Genomic DNA, 15,292 nt, shown 5'->3' on the forward strand with positions numbered 1-15,292 from the left:
AATGGCATTGAGCCTTGAATTGCAAAAGAGGAAGCAAGGCAGTATTCACTGTGGACACTGGGTGAAAGCCAGTTCTGTGCCAGCCTGCAAGGCTTCAAGTGGGAACCTGCATAGTGCCACTTGCAGAGCACCATGTGAGTACCAGCATCATCCCTCCTTCAGCTCCAGGCAGCCCTTTACAGAGAGAGACTCCTTCTATTTAGAGGAAACAGAGGGAAGAGAGTGAGAGATTTTGCCTGGTAACCCAACAGTTGCAATGTTCCTGGTTTTAGGTGCACCATAGTGCTAAAACAGCTGCAGTGACCACAGACTTAGGTCAAAACACTCAGTTCCTTTTAAACTACTGGAAGCCCCTCTCAAGAATTATGAATACAAACAAGCCCAAACCACAAAGATTGAAATAAATACCTGATGTCTAGTTTTTCAATGCTCAGACATCAGTGAACAAGAATATCCAGGAAAACATGACCTCACCAAACTGACAAAATAAGGCACCAATAATCAATCCTGGAGTGATGAAGATATGTGACCTTTTAGACAGAAATTCAAAATAGCTGTCTTGAGGATGCTTAATGAACTTCAAGATAACACATAGAAAAAATTTAGAATTCTATCAGATAAATTTAACAAAGAGATTAAAATACTTTTTTAAATCAAGCAGAAATATTAGAGCTGAAAAATTCAATTGACAAACTGAAGAATGCATCAGAGTCTTTCAACTACAGAATTGCTCAAACAGAACAAATAATTAACGAACTCAAAGACAAGCTGTTTCAAAGTACATAGAAGAGAAAAAAAAAATAGAATGAATCACACATACAACATCTAGTAAATAGCCTCAAAGGGGCAAATCTAAGAGTTATTGGCCTTAAAGAAGACATGTAGACAGAGATGGATCAGTGTAGAATGTTTACTTAAAGAAATAATAACTGAGGACTTTCCAAATCTAGAGAAAGATATTAATATCCAGGTACAAGAAGGTCAAAGAATACCAAGCAGATTCAACCCAAATAAGACTACCTCAAGGCATATAATAATCAGTCTTACAGGTCAAGAATAAAGAAATGATCCTAAAATCAGTAAAAGAAAAAAAAGTAAATCACATAAAAAAGCTCTGAGAAATCTGACAACAGGTTTCTGGGGCCAGGAGGGAGTTCAAAGTGCTGAAAGAAAAACACAACTTCATTAAAAACCTTATCTTCAAGTACAGTAACATTGGGGGTTAGGACTTTGACAATGGATTTAGGGGAAGCACAATTCAGTCCATAACATTTCAATAGGATTTGAGAGCTAAATCTCAAATATCAAGAAATATCAAAACATTTTTGGCATTATTTTTCTACCCATATTTTCCCCTTCACTGGATTTTATTTCCCTTTTTCATATGTACTGTATTTGTTAAAAGCCATCTTAAATCTCTTTTGTAAGACAGAGAATAAATAAATAAATAAATAAATAAATAAAATTCTCATCTATAATAGAGTTGTAAGCATATTTGCTCATTGAAATAACTAGTAGGACCTGTATTCCTGGGTGCTAAAAGATTCTGAAGGAGGTTCAACAGTCATACTCCTCTGTGTATACTAACAAATGTATATAAATGGGCAGATTTATAATATATCTTATAATGATTCTTCCTTTGATAATGTAACAGAACATCAATGGAATTAAAATTTTATAGGTGATGACATTGTTTTTCTACTTATGTCAACTCTTCTTTTCCGTATTATAGAAAACCTTTATTAAAAAGGGACAACAATCTATCAAGCCAGAACCACAATCACAACCCAGGTATATATTTTATATAATGGAAAAGTATAAATTAATGCAGTCATTTTTGATGTTATCATTGTAATTGCTGACTTTTATATCTAGGTTTAAAGAAGTATAAGTTGTTTTAAGCTCAGTTTTTTAATATCTGTTTTTCAATGTTGCCTTTTAATTTGACTGAGGAAAGGAGAAGAATACTTTTTTTTTAATGTCTTAGTTATCAGTAGATCCAGCTGAAGTTTTACTTTGTAGTATCTAGGAGAAAGCAGTGTTAACAACACTGTATATGTTTTAGCTATTTTTTTGTTTATTAGAAACTACATACCACAATTCACTATGGTTAATCATGCATTTCAGAAGGTCTATTAAGAACATGTAGATTGCTTTGCTACTTTATATACCAAATTTGTTGATAAACTGTTTTGAAAAACATTGATTTTCTGAGATGGATTAGAGCGTGAGATTGAATAAAGCAATCGTGGAAAGTTAACAATGAAGTTTCTAAAAAGGGCAGGTTTCATACTTGTGTTTTCTTATTCATGGGGAATACATTCATTTGTTAATGATAAATGATTATAAACTAAAAAAAAAAACACAAATATTTGAAGGCACTAGAGAGTGATGGCATGTAGACAGAAACTGGAGGAAAATTATTTGACTCTTGAAAGGAACTGCAGTGGGTAAGATCCCCATTTATCTAGCTTTTCCCACATCATGCAGTGTGAGATAGTGAGACCTTAGGCAGAAAACCTAGGTGTTAATGGTGTGAAATGTCAGAAGACAGAGTTTAGTGCTTCCAAAATGACTAAAAGTTGATTAAGAAATTTTATAAAAGGAGAAAACCACACAGAGAGAAGAGTCCCAATTCTGTGTACAAACTCTTCTAAAATTACGGGCTGACCCCTGAACTGTGTATGTGTAGAAAAGACTTCAAGAAAGTGCATCTGAAAGTAACAGCTTGTATAGTTTTCAATTGCTTCACTTGTTTACATAGAAAGAAAAGGATTTATTGGCCTTAAAGAAGATGTGTAGACAGATACAGATCAGGGTAGAAAGTTAAAAAAATGAATAAATAAGTAAATGAAGAAAGAAAGAAAAAAATTTTTTTTCTTTCTATGGATGTTGGAATTAGCATATAAGGCCTTTAAAGCAGTTATTTTAAATGTTCAAAACTTAAAAAGGTGTTCATTATAACACAGAAGATTCCCAGTACAGAAATAAAAGCTGTAAGAAAGAATCAAATGAAAGTTATACATACAGCAGATTTGAACAAACCATTAATTCATTTGACATAAATGACCGTTATAAAAGACTACATCCAATAATGTAGAATATACATTATTTTTAAGGGTACATGTAACAGGTATTAAAAAGATAAGAACAGTAGGCAATAAAATAGAAATTAGGGATACAATAAACCAAATTCACAAAGCACATAAATCTTTGGAAAGATTAATAAAATTTATGTGTTCTTAGTGAGACCAGTTTAAAAAAAAAGGAGATAAAACACAAATTACCAATATCAAGAATGAAAGATAAATCATTATATATCCTACAGAGATTACAATGATAAAATAATATGTGAATAGCTTCATGCCAATTACATTTAACTAAGAGGACGTAGTCTAATTTTTTGAATAAAGATAGCATACCAAAACTGACACAAGAAGTAGAAAATCCGAATGACCATGTCTACTAAAGACATTGAGTTTGTTCTCAAAAACCTCACAGAAAGACTTCTTTAAAGCAAATAAATTATAACTGTTCCATGTAAATTGTTTTGAAAATATTTGATGGCATTTAAAGCAGTTTGAGTTCTTACGTAAGTCCTTTTCCCGCAAATATTCTTTACCTGGTTAATTTGATTGGAAAATATTTTTTCCTTATAGATTTGATTGGAAAATATTTTTTCCTTTAACTTTAATAAGTTAAAATTACTCCAGCCATTTCAATGAAAAAGAATTGGGCAGCCTTCAATATGAGTGCTTATTATAGTTATTTGGCTTGAGCCAGCCAGATAATCTGAACTCTAAACATTTTTCTGTACAGTTTACCCTCTGTAAGTTTTTCAGGGATGTGTTAAATATTTTAAAGATTGTTGGCTGACAGAATTTTGGACATCACTTGATTAACTCCTTCTGTTTTCCAATTAGGAAAACTAGGATAAAAAGATTTAGTGACTTCTTTAAGGTCCTGAAAGTAAAAAACAGAACTGTGACTAGAATCTGTCACCTCACAGCATAGTGATATTTTTAGTCAGTATGCTCCTTTTATACCATTTGTATCTTAAATTTTAATAGCCTTTCTGATGATTACTTAAGAGAGGTAAATTGAAAATATACTTCATAAAAAAGAAACTATACTTAATAAATTATTAAACTTGAGTGGCTCTAGTGATTTAAAAAGTATTACTAGAATAGAATCATGGAGAGAGAGAAATAGAGTGAAATTGAATGTAAAAACAAAGCAAAGTAGTGAAGAATATAAAACTGTGTATATGAGATTTTATATGTCTGTATAAAATACACAAATACACTTAATTGAAAATGTTTAAGTAAATGAATATTAAAATTCTCTTCTTTATTTGAAATTGTACCATTTCTATCATAAAAATTCCATGAAACTTTGGAATTCACATGTTGGATTTATAGGTTTGCCTAAAGAACTTTTCTTGTTACAGAGGAATTTCCCATATATTTTTCAGCTAGAGGTTTCCTTACAGCCTGCATGAGGCAGGGTATATTATAACCTTCCATCAGTCATAAGTCAACTTCAATAAAGTACTGGACAATTTCTAAAGTACTTTTGTGTTTCAAGGGTAAAAATATATCACACATATATTACTATTGCCAGGCTACAGTAAATATAAGAGAGTCTGTTTTCCTCGATCTCTTCTTAGTTATAGAAAAAAAGATGATGGAATTAATTTACACATACCCACAAGCTTTGCGGGAACTCTTTACAGTTGGCAAATAGGACTGGTTTATGTACCCACTCAGCAGTATTTTTTTAAAGGAGGCAGTCACTTGGCTGTTAAAATGTGGGAGTGGGGAAGTTAAGCAAGCTAAAAATGCTGCAGCAGTGCTTGGTCTGGAATTACTGCTAATGTGAACACCCACTCCTATTCTTGGTTGCCTTATACGGATAAATAGTGGTGGGTAACTCAGAGTCCTAGTTATTTCTCTCCTAATCTTCAATGATCACAAACCTAAAAAGCAAATTTCACATTAATTTGTCATTGTTGTTGTTCATCTTCCTCTTTTCTTTAACTGTAAACATTTCAATATTCAGAAAGGGAAGAAAAGATTGTGCTATTGTGGTTGGGTGTATTTCTTTGTACAAATATATGTACAAGCATATATAACATTTTCCCTTAGCAGCATTATTAAAGAAATAGCTGTAATACTAAAATTTCACACATTTAGAATGAATTTACTGTGTTGAAAAGGTTACATAGCAGATATAGATACTTGATTTAATTTGGGGGTTGTTAAATATATTTGTGTATGTTTTTGAAAAAAAAGATTATCTTTTTGCCATCATTTTATAATTCTGCTGTATAAATATTCATTTCACATACACCTATGTCCAACATTTATAGTAAATTATTTTCATAGATGAAAACTTATAAAACAAAATTGCTTAATATCTAAATTTTTCCACTTCTTCAGTATTTTAATTTAAGTGATACATTTTCAAATTGTTAGAACTCCATAAGTTTCTGAAAATTGTTAGAAATTCATAAGATTAAAATATGGTTGAAAAATTCTAAAGCAATTTTTAAAGGAGAAGTTTATGTTAAACATTTCAAAGAAAGCCAACAAATCTTAGTTCAGTCAGCATTGCCAAAGGAACATTTTTCTGAGTTTTTTAAAATAAAATATCTATTTTTTAATTCAATACCTTTAAATCAGACAGAATTAGATTTAAATAGATGCTGTTCTTAATTTTTAGTTTAAATAAGTATAATGTGTATATGAATGATAATATACACATTTCTTTTTTATTTTTATAAAGGTAAAGATTATTTTGCATTGAAGTGGGAGCTCATCTTTTCCTAACATCATCTTTTTCATCTCCTTCTTTATGCCTAATATATTTTCTATTTTTTACATAGTATCTTTAAAGTATGAAAAGCAGTTTATATTATTAGTAAAGGGAAATAATGCATTGAGAGTTTATTCTCAATATCTATGCAAACACTGTGAACCAGAAGCTATATAGATTGTAATTCATTGTACTATTGTGATGACATTGTTCTTTTATTTTCTTTATTTTATAAAGTATATAAAAAATACTTTATATATAATGTTCCTTGAGGTTCACTTGAATTTGTTTAGTACCTCTAAACATATTACAAATGTCTACATTTTCCTTAAGATAACCTATCACATTTCATGAATAAAACACTCTTGATTTTTTTTATTGCAGTGAGCTATTAATCTTGTGTAGATTAATATGACTTCAGTGATAAATTTTCCTTTTGTTGAACTTCTAAAGCTCATAATTGTTTTTAAAAATGTTTGACTGATTGGCAGGTATAGAATATAACAATTGAAGGGTCTTTAATTCAGAGAAAAATATTCTGTTGTTGACTCATAATGTTAAATTTGTGAGTATAATAAGTTCAGAGGCTGGTCATCACACTTTCATCTTTTTAGTATTTAATTTGCTCCAATTCTTGATATAAATGTTGACATTTACATTTACCATCTATGAAGTAAAGTATACTATTTTGGAACTTTTGAGTTTTCCTTATTTTTAAAAAGTCTTTAGAATTTCATGTATTATTCTAAAGACTTTTTAGAATAATTCTCATGTAAATATGTAGATGAGGAATAGTTGCATTCTTCCTTCTTCCTATTTCACAGCATACTGGAACTAAAAGGGTAATAAGTTTTGATACTAGTATCTTTCTGAAAGGCAAATTGAATTACCAATTCTAAATATTTTCTTTTTTGATATAGTCGTATACAGTATATCAGTTGTCATATCTAAGTAGAAAATTCACATTTCAGAGTCCAGATATTTATGTAGGTTCTTGAATATTTCCTTTTTATCTTGAAAATTACTGTATTCTCTTTGTTTATCATCATTTTTTTTTTCCTGAAAGAGATTAAGTCTTCTTATTTTATCACAAAATAATCTTTACAATTTCCCACCTAAAAACTTTTCTTTGGTCTCTTCTAAAATTTTCTTACCTATGAATGGAAAGTTATCCTGCTTATCATTAGACATTTTTTGTCAATGGTTTCTTCTGGGTCAGTGCCTATCCTAAGCATTATTTGAAAATAAATATACGGTGAATAACATTTATCAGGTGACACCTCCACTTGTGTGTTCTGTCTTTGGAGAATGATGGACTTGGAGAGTTTGAGGAAACTTAAACGTTTTCTATTGAAAACCCACTTTTCCAAAGTACAAATCTCCTCTATAACACTGTACACATATAGACTCTACTTGCAAACTCTAGGGATTCATAATACCTCCATCCCAGTGGCATCCCATTTAATTCAAAGAATTGCTCTGATTTTCAGGCAATTGTCTAATTTAAACTTAATACCTATCTCTCTTGAACTGGTATCCACTGCTCTTCTAGCAGTCACTCCTCCTTACCAACTTTTTCTTTTCTGATTAAACCCCTCAGCCTATTTCAACTGAGTATATATATATATATATATGTATATATATATTTACATAATATACATATTATATACACATCTATATGTGTATATATATAATATATATAGATTATATATATACATAGATGTGTATATATATATAAATGGTCTATAACATCTTCATTGGATGGTAGTTCAAACTATCTTGAACAAAAATGGGATTTGACTGACCCATCTAAATAGGAATTGCAAAGGTACAGAATGTGGTGGCTGTCTATTCTTTGTATTGGTTTAGCATCTTAGGCTCACATGACTCAAGGATTCAAGTAATGTCTTCAGGATGCATTGTCTTTTCTTTCATTTTTTTGATCTCTGCTTGGCTTTAATATCTCCTTCTATAGAATTTTTCTCCATGTGGCAAGGAAAATGGTTAGCTCCCAGGTATCTAATTCACTTCTTGTTCTTATCAAAATGGTGGTGTTATGTTACCACAAAAAAGTAAAAACAAAAAACAACTCCTCATCAAACCTCACCCCTCCTCTACCCCTCACATAAATACACACACAAATATTCTGGCTGACTCCCCACCTTGGAAGACATGACCAGCACAAGAAAAATCATGGGGAGTCACATGGCTGGAGTGGGGAAGTACAATTCTCCAAAGGAGTAGGAGGTGCTAGACAGAGGAAAGAAACAGATGCTCTCTGTACTAAAGAAAATCCCCATTGAAATATGATGCTTAGGAAAGCACACAGTATTTCAAATGAAATTTTAGTAGCATAATGTAAATTGGAACCCAACCCTTGACCCTGTAGATAAAAACCCATCATGTCTCCAAAATCTGGAGACAACAGATGCTGGAGAGGATGTGGAGAAAAAGGAACACTTTTACACTGTTGGTGGGAGTGTAAATTAGTTCAACCATTGTGGAAGACAATGTGGTGATTCCTCAAGGCCTTAGAAATAGAAATTCCATTTGACCCAGCAATCCCATTACTGGGTATATATCCAAAAGACTATAAATCGTTCTACTATAAGGACACATGTACACGAATGTTCATTGCAGCACTGTTTACAATAGCAAAGACCTGGAATCAACCAAAATGCCCATTGATAATAGACTGGATTGGAAAAATGTGGCACATATACACCATGGAATATTATGCAGCAATCAGAAATGATGAGTTTGTGTCGTTTATAGGGACGTGGATGAATCTGGAGAACGTCATCCTCAGCAAACTGACACAAGAACAGAAAATGAAACACCGCATATTCTCACTCATAGGTGGGTGATGAAAAATGAGAACACATGGACACAGAAAGGGGAGTACTAAACACTGGGGTCTATTGGGGGGAAAAGGGGAGGGCCAGTGGGAGGGGGAGGTGGGGAGGGATAGCCTGGGGAGAAATGCCAAATGTGGGTGAAGGGGAGAAGGAAAGAAAAGCACACTGCCATGTGTGTTCCTACGCAACTGTCTTACATGCTCTGCTTATGTACCCCAAAACCTAAAATCCAATAAAAAATTAAAAAAAAAAACCCATCATGTCAGCTTTGGGGGACAACTTCCCAAGGACATAACATATTGATTTGAATTCTGTAAAAAAGACAAATAAACCCCGAGAACTTTTCAGATATTCTAATGTGTTATCAATATATTCTTCTTTTCTCTTTCCTTCCTTTTCTTTTTCTACCACTTTCTTTCTCTCTTCATCGATTATACAAAGAAAGGTAGTAACTTTCAGGGATTCTGGGTATAGAAAGAAGATAGACTTGGAGATCATTATAAAATACTGTAATAACTAAAATGAGGGAAGTAAGACATCTAACATCTGTAAGATCATAGTGAAATTATTGTGTAATCACACACGCACACATGAATCGTAGTACAAGTAATTTTATTACATTTTGACTTAGCTTCTTGTCATATTTTCCTCAGATAATTACTACATGTCATATTTTCAGTAACCCCTCCACCTGCTATGACACACTATTTAGAATTGCATATTCCATCCCTGCCAGGATTCCCCAACCACCAAATGTTACTTTATTTTTTACCATAGAAAATATTATTTTCTAATATACTCTACTATTTACTTGCTTACTCTGATTACTTTTGGTCTGTTCTACTGGAATATAAGTGCAATGAGGACAGGGGAATTTTTTTTTTTTTTTGGTATTTTATTCAACAGGGTATCCTCTGCATTAGAACAGCACCTTACACAAGTAAGAAAATAAATATATAAATACACAGATATTTGTTCAATTATGGAATCACCCATTTAATATCTTTTCTCTGCTTTTTAATGAATTTTCTTTCTCTTCCATCCATGTATAGTTCTCATATCAAGCTAGAAATTAAGAGACTGCTTCCTGAGTATCTTCATGGGAATATCCATAACAACTTTTCAAAATTGAAATAATTATGTGTTAGCTTTCCCATTCTTCTCTACTGTATTCTTTGTCTCGGTTAGTAATGATGCAGTTCCTTCCTCCCATCACCCAAGGACACCCAATCAGCCTATCCCTACCATGTTTACAAAGATTTTATGAGAACCTTAGAAATTGCCTTCCTGAAATTCAGACATATCAAAAATTATTTCCTGGGCTAGCAATATAGTAAGAAAAAAATAGTTTTAAAAATTAAAATTAAAAATGAATTTAGAATGGCATAACTTATTCTTTTTGTGTACATTCTAGTTCTTGGCACCACTGCTTCATTCTTTAAGTCCTCACCCAACATCCAATTGATAACTGATAGATTCTGAGATTTAATTTAGTGCCCTAGTGTTTACAATACTTTATTCGTTTCTTTTTTAAAGTAAGGACATTTGCCATTCTCCAGAATTCTCACATCACTTTTATTCTCCGGTTTCTCAAAGATAGCAGATCAGCAGATGTCTAAGGAAAATTATTCACCTGAGCCCAGAAAATTTAATTAAAAGAAGTCTCAGTTTTATTTATGCAATCTTTTGTGACTTGCATTTCAGTTCTTTCCTATCAGTATTTGTTCTTTAATTTTTAGTCAGATAGTTATTCTTTTTGAGAATAGTAGAATAAAAATGGCCTGTAATATTGCATTTCAAATAAACTCTCAGGTGATACTGATCAGCTGGTGCTCAGACTACACTTTGAGTACCAAGCTAGAGAATATACTTAACTGTGTCTAGTATTTACTTTCCTGGCTCTGCCAATTCCTAGGATGACTTAGTTGCTTTCTGCTGTGATTAGCTAGTTAATAGAGCTATAGTTAATCACTTTGATGATATCTCAGTGTCATAATCTTGGGAAAGGAAGTCTTCAAAAGTAGCTACTAGAGACTAAATCTCCTGCAAATGCTGCCACCTCCAAACTCCCTCATATACCTCCAAGTCAAGTGTTAATTAGGTGCACCTTAAGTCTTCTAGGACTGTTTTCTTTAGGATTACTTCTCAGTGGTATGAGGCAAAAATAAAGATAATTAAATTTAAGGCAAGCAATTGTATCTTGTGCAAAGGTTCTGCCCAAGAGAGCTGTATGCTGAAGTAGGAGCAGGGTCAAGCAGTGAACTGCTGGTATCCCAGGCCTCTGAATGTGTCCAGAGTCCAGCACTGGCATTAGTCACGAGGAATCAGAATGTTAGCATCACTGGTTTCCCAATCTAGCCTAATTGGATGGAAAAAAAAAAAAAACCACTGCTCCTAATAGGGAGAACAAAGAGGACACAAAATAACCGGTTACTGTGTGCTGAGCTCTCTGGTAAACCTGAGTTAGAGCATATTGGTTTCATCTATAGTCTGAATAGGGCCTTCTGCTTTCTCCCCTGGAACGGAAATGGCTTTGTCTCTAGAGAAGTCAAGAGTGTACTTCTCACTTGTAAGCATGGGACACACATAATTCCACTAGTTTCTGCTGAAAGGTGTAGCAGAGAGTAAGGAAACAGACTATAGGAAATCAGTAACTGGGAAAGAGGACAACTGGGCCTAGCTCAAGAGTAAGGTGTAGGTATGAATTCTGCAAGTAATAATAAGAAAATTGTCCAAGGAGGAGAAGCACAATAGAGAGAAAGAACACACATAAGTTCTCGTCTCTAAAGCATACTAATCTTACCTAATAAGAGTGAAATGAGAATGAATGAAGTCTCAGGCAGGGAAAATCAGATTGGCAATTGCTTTTTAATTGAGGGACATATTAAGAGGGTGATAGAAAGGCAAAAACATGGGGAAGGGGGCCAGAGAATCCAATCTCTCTCTAATCCAGATTATTTTCAGACTGTCCACAGTTCTGCTTCTCTAATAGACTTTGCCTATGGTTGCCTGACCAACACACTCTGTGGGTTCTGGCTTGGGTCTCCCCAGTCTTTTGGTAATGGTAGTCCCTGATATATATATGGTTGGGAATAAAACATTGAGTATAATATCAGAAATGATTTTAATTGTGGACATTTCTTTATTTTCGGGAGCCCTAAAAGTCCCTATTCTATGGATAAGGAATCTTATGTTTCATCCTTTTTGAGCAGAGGTGAGCGAGATGGATGGAAATGGGTAGAGTCAGCTCTTCTTTATGATTGACTAAAGTTTAGGTTGGGAGCAGAAGTATCTCCAAGAGGCATAAATAAATAAGTATATTGGGAGGAAGAGCAGAACAATTCACTGTGTGTTCTGTTTCATAGATAAAACTTGACAACTTTGGTCACTGTGACACTGAAAAATCAGCCCCATTACACCTTTGGCATGAACACCCTAGTTAATTCAGTTGACTTCAATGGTAATATTTTTCAGTATCCTACAGTAAAATATGTAGGTACAATGAAATGGAGTTTCAGACATGTTTAAGTTAGAGAGAGTTCCCTAAAAGTGTATTATATATTAATCTAATTTAAAAAATCAGAATCTAGAAGTCTTCGAGCAATCAGGCAAGAGAAGGATATAAAAGGGTATCCAAATAGAGAGGTCAAACTATCTCTCTTCACAGATGATATGCGTCTCTACCTAGAAAACCCCATAGTCTCTGCTAAAAGGTTCTGTGATCTGATAAACTTCAGCATAGCTTTAGGATACAAAACCAATGAACAAAAATCAATAGTATTTCTTTTCAACAATGTCCAAGCTGACAAACTAATCAGAAACACAATCCCATTCACAATAGCCACCAAAAGAGTGAAATACCTATGAGTGCAGCTAGCCAGGGAGGTGAAAAATCTCTCCAATGAGAATTACAGAACACTGCTGAAAGAAATAAAAGATAACCCAAACAAATGGAAAAACATGTTCATTTATAGGAAGAATTAGTGGTGTTAAAATGGCCATACTGCCCAAAGCAATTTACACATTTAATGCGAGTTCTATCAAACTACCAATATCATTTTTCAGAGAATTAGAAAAAAACTTCTAAAATTCATATGGAACAAAGAAAAGAGCCCAAATAGCCAAAACAATCCTAAGCAAAATGAATAAAGCTAGATGTATCACACTACCTAATTTCAAACTGTGCTGTAAACCTACAGTAACCAAAGCAGCATGACACTGGTACAAAAACAGACACATAGACCAATGGAACAGGTTAGAAAATTCAGAAATAAAACTTCACACCTAAAACCATCTGATAAGCCTACCATAGCAAGCAATGGGGAAAGGATTTCCTATTCAATAAATGGTGTGGGGATACTTGACTAGCCATTTGCAGAAGATTAAAACTGGATCCTTCCTTTCATTATATAAAAAAATCAACTCAAGATGGTTAAAGACTTAAATGTAAAACCTAAAAAAATAAAACATTCTAGAAGAAAACCTAGGAAATACCATTTTGATCATCAGCCCTGGCAAAGATTTCATGACTAAGACTCCAAATGCAATTGCTGCAAAACCAAAAATTGACAAATGAATCCTAATTAAACTAAAGAGCTCTGCACTCAAAAGAAATTATCAACAGAGTAAACAGACAACTGACAGAATGGGAGAAAATGTTTGCAAACTATGCATCTGACAAAGGTCTAATATCCAGAATCTATAAGGAACTTAACAAGCATAAAACAAACAACCCCATTAAAAAGTAAGCAAAGGACATGAATGGACACTTTCCCTAAAACAAGACATACATGTGGCCAATGAGCATATAAAGAATGCTTAACATCACTAATCATTGCAGAAATGCAAACCAAATGCATAATGAGATACCATCTCACATCAGTAAGAATGAGTACTATTAGGAGTCAAAAAATAAAAGACACCAGTGAGGTTGTGGAGAAAAGGGAACACTTCTACACTGCTGGTGGGAATGTAAATTAGTTCAGCCACTGTGGCAAGCAGTTTGGAGATTTTTCAGAGAACTTAAACTATCATCTAACCTAGCAATCCCATTACTGGGTATATACCCAAAGGAATATAAATTGTTCTACCATGAAGACACATGAACATGTATGTTCATGGCAATGCTATTCACTGTAGCAAAGACATGGGAACGACCTAAATGCTCATCAATCATGGATGAGATAAAGAAAATGTAGTGCATATATGCCATATAATACTAAATACTATGCAGTCATAAAAAGTCCTATTCTTTGCAGCAACATGAATGCAGCTGGAGGCCATTATCCTAAGCAAATTAATACAGGACCAAAAAATCAAATACCACTTGGGCGATAGGTGCATTAAAATCCTGGGCTTCACCACTATGCAATTCATCCATGTAACAAAAAACCACTTGTACCCTTAAAGCTACTGAAATAATGATACAAAAGCAAATCAAGCTAAATATTGAGTACATATGAACAGAAAGAAGAGAACAATAGACACCAGGGCCTACTTCAGGGAGGAGGGTGGGAGGAGGGTGAGGGTCCAAAAACTACTTTCTGGTACTGCGCTTATTACTTGAGTGATGAAATAATCTGTACTCCAAAACTCCATAACACAAAATTTACCCATATAAAAACCCTGTACATATAACCCCTGAACCTAAAATTTGGAAAGAAAGAAAAACCAGAATTGATTAAATTTGAATAAAAGCAATATTTTTTCTGATTTTGCTTGCCCATTATGTGAAATGAGAATTTCAACTTAATTCACGAGTAGTGCTCCTGTAGAAAATTTATCTATGCCACGGGGAAAGAAATAATTGTGTTTTTTGAACTGAATTTGGAATTTAAAAAGTATTTTGTTTTGAGGAAAATCTCTTTTCAAAAATTCAAACAAAGCAGCAGCAGTAGCAGTAATAACAGTAAGACCCCTCTTTCCTTAGACATGGTATCATGGGCCTGGAAAATGTCTTCTGCCTCCTGCACCCCATGCCTGAGTCTCTTCTCCCATATTTAGTATCTTAAGCATTTTACTACCTGAAATGTTCTAACTAGGAATCTATATAGGTGGTAAAAGGTATCCTACTCAGAAATTCAAATTCTCTTAGAGATTTTAAATGGAATATTAATCTCCATCCTCTAATACGGTCTAGGTAAACAGATTACTCTGGACCTGGATACAGCCAAAAAATAGGAGGGCACTTGCTTTTTGGGGGTTGGCATGGAGTAGCATTTTGAGGAATGATAGGGGTGTGAAAAGAGAGCAGAAAGCACCCCAGAATTACATCTCCTTTAGGTAATTAAACTATTTAAAATTTTTCCTGAATTAAAGTGACCTTATCTTCCACTTCAGGAGGAGTACATATTATTTTAGAAAGTTCCAGGAATGCTGCTGATTTTTGAAGCGAACAGGTTTTACTAGCATGAAATACTAAAACCATGGGAACATTTGGAAATGGAATAGTAAAATAATAATGAGACAAAATATTAATTTCATGAGCATGTATTACATCCCGTCCCTTAAAAATCTGCGTCACCCATGTTGAATTTAATGTATTGTTTTCAAAGTTAACAGGAATCACTTAGGGAATTAAAGTAGGCCACAAACTTGTTTCACTCATTACCCAAGTT

The 15,292-nt window shown here is 33.4% G+C and overlaps 1 protein-coding gene across 3 annotated transcripts in view; it reads left to right on the plus strand.

The window, feature by feature from the left end:
* Positions 1-15,292, plus strand: part of IQCM (IQ motif containing M) — a 495,919-nt gene that overhangs the window by 238,411 nt on the left and 242,216 nt on the right. For 2 of the 3 annotated variants that reach the window (XM_035292858.3, XM_078367841.1), the window contains exons 8-9: positions 1,733-1,791; positions 8,593-8,676. In XM_035292858.3, coding sequence (XP_035148749.3) covers positions 1,733-1,791; positions 8,593-8,676 — 143 coding nt within the window. The remainder of the gene's footprint in view (positions 1-1,732; positions 1,792-8,592; positions 8,677-15,292) is intronic. The other variant, XM_078367842.1, reaches the window with a different exon arrangement.

The sequence above is a fragment of the Callithrix jacchus genome, chromosome 3 (assembly GCF_049354715.1).
Source record: "Callithrix jacchus isolate 240 chromosome 3, calJac240_pri, whole genome shotgun sequence".
Taxonomy (NCBI): domain Eukaryota; kingdom Metazoa; phylum Chordata; class Mammalia; order Primates; family Cebidae; genus Callithrix; species Callithrix jacchus.